General features: G+C 46.1%; 1 protein-coding gene across 1 annotated transcript; it reads left to right on the forward strand.

Annotated features, from left to right (window-relative positions):
• Positions 1–431: 431 nt before the first annotated feature.
• LOC106568105 (uncharacterized) lies at positions 432–7311 on the forward strand. Its single transcript, XM_014138138.2, has 4 exons — positions 432–927; positions 2341–5886; positions 6062–6136; positions 6239–7311. The coding sequence occupies exons 2-4, from the start codon at positions 4988–4990 to the stop codon at positions 6489–6491; spliced, it is 1227 nt and encodes a 408-aa protein (XP_013993613.2). The 5' UTR covers positions 432–927; positions 2341–4987; the 3' UTR covers positions 6492–7311.
• The last annotated feature ends 301 nt before the right edge of the window (positions 7312–7612 follow it).

Genomic DNA, 7612 nt, shown 5'->3' on the forward strand with positions numbered 1-7612 from the left:
TCGCTACAATATCATCATAAGCAGGACATGTCACCAGAATATAAAAAAAACACAGTTTAAATTAGCCAAAAATGTATTTTTCTTTCTTGTATCACAAAATGTTCTGATCGAACTAAAAAGTGTACAATGCAGAAACTGCTGTCACCCTATCACCCACATGATGTGTTGAGAGACACAGGGTAAAATATAATGTCTTCTCTGCTGGTGTGATACCCTGCAGCAATTTGCCTTATCTTGTTTTTCAAGTCTTGTGGTAGTTTTCACCCAGTCCCTTCCCTTGTGATTTTAGTCACTTCCTTCTGTCTCACTCTCTTTCTCTCTCCTTCCCCTCAGATGAATTTCGGATGCCAGTCACCCAGCCATAGATCTGTGTGTGCGCATGAGGGAATAGTGAGAGAGAAAGAGGAAGCGAGAGAGAGAGAGAGGGAGGGAGGAAGAGAGGAAGGGAGAGGGATAGTTGGACAGAGTGCTGAACGTAGGGCAGTGCATCATTGTGTTATGATGTGAGCAGGGAGGCAGGAAGGAGGAGAGGGACCAAAATAAGAGGAGAGAGGGAATAAACTGAGAACGCAGCTGGACTACATGTCTAGTCTGAGGGAGCCAGATTAGTGGTGACTCAGAGCTTTTGGAATACTTACCAGAAGGGAATATGGCTTTGCACCACTGTTAGACTGCATAGTGTATGTTCATGTGAGTTTGTGTGTGCCACGGAGGGACTGAAAGGGAGAAGGAGTTCAACCTCATCAAAAAAGAGTCACTCAGTGCCCCCCTCCTCAAAGACTTGGAGCAGAGGAGTACAGAGGAGGGGGGCAAGGTGGAGAGGAGGCCAGGTAGAGAGGTGGACCCCCACGTCTGGACCCAGAACACCTCAAGGACAAAGTGAAACGTGCCACAGCTCAACCCAAGGTTTGACAAACGCTGACAATGGTAAGTCACCTGAACATGCTTAGTGACCCGGTCTAGATTGACTGTGAAGGCAGGGGACAGGTTCCTCATTGCTCTGTCCTGGATATAAATCCGCTAGCCTTTATATAGTGATGATGAGAGGACACTGTTTACCCCTCATTTACAGTGTCAGAAAGGGAATTATTGGCAGATCAACTGTGTCTGAGGAGGGGCTAAGGCATTTGTCACGGAATGTTCCGTAGTGACATCAGATGGGGTCAGTTGGGACTACAACCAACTGACATCGACAATGTGACAGTTAAAGAGTGGTGCCTGCAGGCACAACTGATTAGATGATCTACCTGCAATTCTGACAGCGCTGCATGAAGCCTGGGGGGTGAGGGTGGGCTGTGGGACAAAAATATTTTTTGCATGCACACACTCAGTCACACACACACACACACACAGCTAGCTATCTGTTGTATTTTACTGTATCAGCAAATGTAAACTCACACATAATGTTTTAGGCATACACACTAAACTCACACACACACCAACACACACACACACACACACACGCGCACGCACAAGTCAAATAAAGACACACATACACACTCGGCTACTCTGGCATTTACTGCGTCAGTTAAATGCACACACAGCCACTGATTCATTTCCCCTTGTCAGGCTTTAATTAAGTCGTTAGCATAAATTCATACATTATCCCCCCGCCCAAGGTGGGGACAGGATGGTGTGAGAGGATGCCCATGAGGGAGACAGAGAGAGAGGTCACCACAGGAGTCATGCTGTGACTAGATGATCTCTGTGAAATATGACCTCTGAAGGAAACAGAACCTGGGCAGGCCATGCTTTTATGTTCTGAATATAATGTGCTGGAATCCAGTAAGGTTTTCCTTTGACTAAAAGTAAGCAAGGGTCAAAGGAAGGACTCCAAAGACTGTGTATCTTGACTGTCATGCACCCCCCCCTGTCCTGCTCTGTGACACCTTGGTGTTATGAGGGTACTGTAATCCAGCTCACAATACTAAAACAAACTCTTCTACATTATCTGACATAATATTGTCTCACATTGTCAGTGTAGGGTTTATCTCTCACATTGTCAGTGTAGGGTTTATCTCTCACATTGTCAGTGTAGGGTTTATCTCTCACATTGTCAGTGTAGGGTTTATCCATCTAAATTCTTTCATGTTTGTTCTAACTTGTGGTAGACGAGAAAATGTCCATTATTCATGACTATCTCCAATTTGCTGTCAAGGCTTTAGACCTTTGCTTGTCCTCTATTTCTGATGCATATGGGCAGCTCTGGCAGTGTCCTTGATTTGTACTTTGTTGGAATCCAATTGTTCTGCCCTGGTACGGATTCCTTTCACAGTGCCTTATCAAAATGAGACATCATAATGTGCTCTTTACAGTAAACTAACCTTGACTTTCCCATAGATGTGATGGTGATGGTGGACACAAGCTCTCCTGGGTTTTCAGGCCACTGAGTCAGTCGGCCAGGTGATGGGGAGACGGGCGGCTGACCTGACCACTCCTGTGCCAGTACTGGGAGTTCCCGCCCTGGTGGGGGTCCGTGGTTGGAGTACAGCAGGGGGGGAGAGGGCTGGGGGAGTGCTGCCACTGACATGGGGTCCCCAGTGCAGCATCGGAGTGCAGACTTCACCCGGCGTGAGAGCGCCACCCATCCTGTACGGGACAAAACTAACAGGCACATTCCCCAGTCAATCAGAAAGAAGCATTACTCCTACATGCAATGGCTACATCCCAAAAGAGGCAAAGGAAGAGGAGGGAATCAGACGGACTAAGAGTGTCAGACAAAGAGGTGTTCTTTCAAAACAGAGGAGTTTAGATTCCAAGACCAAAAAGGGTGTAACATTTGAAGAGATTTCCAGTGAGCTTACAGAAAATGTGGTCTTCAACCAATGGAAAAGTGGGACTTATTGCTATGTCCGAGCAATCAAGACTAACCCACACCTATTAGGGGGCGTGGGGAACGGCAAGATCAAAGGGAGGCGGGACTTGCGCTACACAAATGGCAGCGTAGTTGACTCGGAGGCTATAGGAGGGATTTGTATTGATGGCAGTGATGAGGCGGAGCCTGTCTCGACCATGTCCTCTCGAGGAAGGGACCAATCAAAACCTAAAGAACATTCTGTGGCACATTCATATTGTGGGAATGCAAAACGAGCACCTGCTCCCCCACCTCTCTGGATGCTCCAGCAAATGTGCAGACACTGTGGAGGGAGGCAGACTGTGGTCCCTGGAGCTGGAGATGCCAGTCTGGAAGTTAAGAGCCATTCCTCTGCATGCCCTGAAGGAACAACAGCCATGATAACACCTATTTCACTCACAGACAGAAACCACCTTCTCCCTTCACATACTGAGAAAAAGAAGAACTCTACATGCTCCGCTCCGAGGCTTGCAGACAGGGATCTGATACAAAGACAGCTGACACAAACAGAATCTCAATCCACCCACCCCCGCTGTAAACCCCCTATTCAAAACAACAAAGACAGGAAGCCCAGCCTGCCTGCAAACCCAGCGCCTGCATGGAAAACCAAAGATCTGAAACAGACTAATGGTTATACCTCACATCATACATACCCCCTGCATACCTCTACCAGAGACCCAGTAGAAACCCTAGTTACACCTTCACATACACACTCAGACAAGCCAACCCGCCAAAGAACCATCTTACACACAAAATCTATTACAGTCACTAAGGCAACTATTGAACCCAGGCGTGCAGATGCCAACACCCTTGAGACCCCATCTCACTGGAGTAAGATTTCTCGACCAAAAATACTCAAAATGTATCCTCAGATCGCAATAGCCACCAGGGCAAACACGCCATGCACACACCGTAAACATCCAAAGACACCCACACACCCAAACACACCATACAGAACCTTTCCTCCAAACACACCATACAGAACCTTTCCTCCAAACACACCATACAGAACCTTTCCTCCAAACACACCATACAGAACCTTTCCTCCAAACACACCATACAGAACCTTTCCTCCAAACACACCATACAGAACCTTTCCTCCAAACACACCATACAGAACCTTTCCTCCAAACCATGTTAATCCATCTCATGTTATTAGAGCGCCTAAGCCTGAAAACACATCAACACAGTCTACCACTGCTACAACATTACATAGAAGTGCACCCCCTTACCCTGCTAACACACACGCAACTAAACCCCCTAACTCTGCAAACTCACACACAGCTACACCTCCCACCCCTGAAAGCACACTGACGACAACCACAACACTCCTAAACAGTGCTACTAAAACGATACATAGAACAACACTCCCTAGCCTCACTAACACATTACACATAGCTACAACTCTAAAACCAGCAAACACACCATGCAAAGCCACTCGCTCTTACCCTTACAACCCATCACACACATCTACTCTCACAAGGTATTATAACCCATCACACACAACTACTCCGACAAGCTCTTATAACCCATCACACACAACTACTCCCACAAGGTATTATAACCCATCACACACAACTACTCCCACAAGGTATTATAACCCATCACACACAACTACTCCGACAAGCTCTTATAACCCATTACACACAACTACTCCCACAAGGTATTATAACCCATCACACACAACTACTCCCACAAGCTATTACAACCCATCACACACAACTACTCCCACAAGCTATGATAACCCATCACACACAAATACACCCACAAAGCCTTTGTTCCATACACTTAACCTGTCAAACACATCACACACACCTAGTTCCCCTGACTCAGCTAATGCATCCCCCATAACACCCCCTAACGTTGATAACGCATCACATACAACTATATCCTCTCTCTCTTCAAATGCCTTATACACAGCTACGCAGCATCAGTCCTCATCCACGTCACTGACGAACTGTAGACCACTGATCATGACACAGACACACAACAATAAACCACCTGACCCATCAAACAGATCAACCACTAACACGCAGAATAACAGCACATTTATAAATACACATATTGAACAAACCGCTGCCCTTCACACCAGCTCTCATAACAGATTTGTTGTTGATCCAATAATGCATACAAATGTATATGCCAAAGTATTGTCTCTGTCAAAGCAAAAGTAGACACTGTAATCCTGTCATCGTATCACAGACACATCAGGAAAGACACTCTGGAATATTCAGTGCATTACAGGTACCTAACCTTCCAAAACACATCACTGAAATAAAGATAAACAAAGAATGGGAACAGCAGGGGCACATTGTCACACAACATCAGGGAGACCTTTTCACAAACCTAAAACCTGGATCTGAGTGTCAGATACATTCTCACAAAGAGCACATTCCCTCCAGCGTGTTACATACACATGCAAATACCACATTTAGATTCAGCCTTGACAGGCAGATATACAGAAATTATGCTCCACCTTCCAGCACACCACAGACACGAACAGATCCTAAGCCCCTCATTGCATCACAGACAAACACTACTGCACATGTCAAACCCATCACCGAAACACCAAACCACATAAACACAGACTTCCGTTCCACACCAACCCCACACAAACACACAAGCCCCACACACCGACTCATACCACAGGCCCGTCCATACACAATCACTGAGCTCCTCACGCACAAAGCCATAAACCCCAAGTACAACCCCCTTTTACCACCATCACGCATGGCACACCTAGGATCCTACACCCTCACCCATCCCAATCAGACACACCAGATGATCCATCCAGTATTTTTGTTGTCAAGTACCATCCCACAACCCTCCCGAGACGACCCTAGGCTGGCTCACTCCCACCCGGCTGATAAAGACCTGCTGCTGCTGCCCCCCTCCCCACAGTGCAGCAGGCCAGCCCCTCTCCAGAGGAGGCTGCAGTGTGTGGAGGCCAGCCTGGCAGCCAACCAGGACAGGATCACTACACTTCTCAACATCATCCAAGACCTTGAGATGAGCCATGCTCTCAGCAAGGGGTAAGAGATAGCGGGGAAGAGAGAGAGAGAAAGCGAACGTGAGAAAGGGAAAAATAGAAAGGGAAGTAGAAGGAGTGAGTAGAGAAAGTGAACAGGATGACATTACAGAGAAGAGAGAAGGAATTAGAGAGAAGCCTCTTTTGTTCTAGTTAACATCTCCTGCTCTTTGTTTCAGTCGGCGATGCTACAGGACAGGCCAGGACCTCCGGGAGTGCTCCACCTGTCAGAAGACTGCTTGTATTGTATATAGGTGAGACACAGGAAGCATGGTCAGATCGGCGGACTCTATCCTCCTGTTTTTGCTTTCCTCCGTTTTCACCCTCTCTCTTGATCTATCTCTCTGTCCCTGCAGTGTGGAGTATGACTTCAGGCAGCAAGAGAGATGTTTCTTGGAGGTTTTGTATCCTCAGAGGGCTGACAACAACACTCCTCCCTCCCTGCCCCACAACAGCACCCTGCTGACGAACGCCATCACTAAGACCATGACCAAGTCCAAGGTCAAAAGCAAGAAGTTGTGCAAGATGCTTTTCCAATGGCTGCCTAGGAAAATTCAGAGGACAAAGTCCTCCTTTCACCAACTCTCTCCAGATCATTTGAATTCCTAGCATGTTATTCATGAGGTATTGAGGTATCCCTGTAATATAAGATCTGATGGTGTGTTCAAGACAACTGGGAACTCTGTAAAATACAAGGTCAAATCAAGACGTCAGTGATCTTCAGGTCGGAAAGTCAGAGCTCTTGAAAGAGGCCGAGTTCCTGAGTCGGAATTCTGAGTTAGATGAACGTTCCAAACGATTTTTCCCTGTCCGAGCAAGTTTTTCTGAGAGTTCCCTGTTGTCTTGAGCACACTGAAGTCAGAAGTCAGAGATTTCCAAGTTCCCAGTTGTTTTGAACTCGGCATGATGTCCCTATCACAGCAAGTAGCACTTGTCATCGTAGAAGACACCTACATCCCTTCCTGTCCACATGATGGGTGTTCTGAAATCTGATTTGCTCCTTAATGGCTGGTTGACACCCTACTGTCCAATTAGGACATAGCATGAACAGGAATTGCCTTTAGTAACTACAGACCTTTGTCCAGTCTAGCAACAGTCTATCATATGGAGAAAACTTCATCCCTCAGGTTAAAATCATGAACTTTCATCCAAAGCACATGCACTAGTTGTTGAACTAGATACGACATCCAAAAGTTTTCTAGATTGCAATCACAATTTTCAGAGCCTATTCTAGATGACAGTCCATATTCTATAGTATTTTATTGTAGCTAAGCATCAAGTGAAGTGTTTCCATCCTCTTACAGATTCCCCTACCAGCTTATCCCAGGGTCAATGTATATACATCATATTTTTGTGAAATAAACCAAAGCCCACAGTACATACTGTAAACATTTTCTTTTCATGTGTGATTAAAATTGCTTATCGCTGACTTTGATGTCTATCCTTCCTTGTAAGTAATATAATCTCTTACATAAAACACACATAAGGTACTGGGACATATACAAGCACTCACGCATGGTGCTACACAGGAATCCACCCATCAAACTCATGCATACTGTAGTCATCCAGGTCCCCTCTGTTCTCTTACCTGACACTGTTAGACAGTTCTCAGCAGGTCCTGGAACTGGAGAAACTTTCATTCTCTTTTTCCCGGAGGGGATGAAGCTCGTGCAGAAGGTCTCCAAATCCCCAAACAATCTAAAGCCTAACAGGGTTTCTTAAAATTCCAG

The sequence above is a fragment of the Salmo salar genome, chromosome ssa13 (assembly GCF_905237065.1).
Source record: "Salmo salar chromosome ssa13, Ssal_v3.1, whole genome shotgun sequence".
Classification (NCBI taxonomy): Eukaryota; Metazoa; Chordata; class Actinopteri; order Salmoniformes; family Salmonidae; genus Salmo; species Salmo salar.

Coding starts and splice junctions, on each gene's coding strand:
- LOC106568105 (XM_014138138.2), top strand. CDS start 4,988: ATGTATATGCCAAAGTATTGTCTCTGTCAAAGCAAAAGTAGACACTGT. Junction 5,887..6,061: donor AGCCATGCTCTCAGCAAGGG/GTAAGAGATAGC, acceptor TCTTTGTTTCAG/TCGGCGATGCTACAGGACAG. Junction 6,137..6,238: donor ACTGCTTGTATTGTATATAG/GTGAGACACAGG, acceptor CTGTCCCTGCAG/TGTGGAGTATGACTTCAGGC.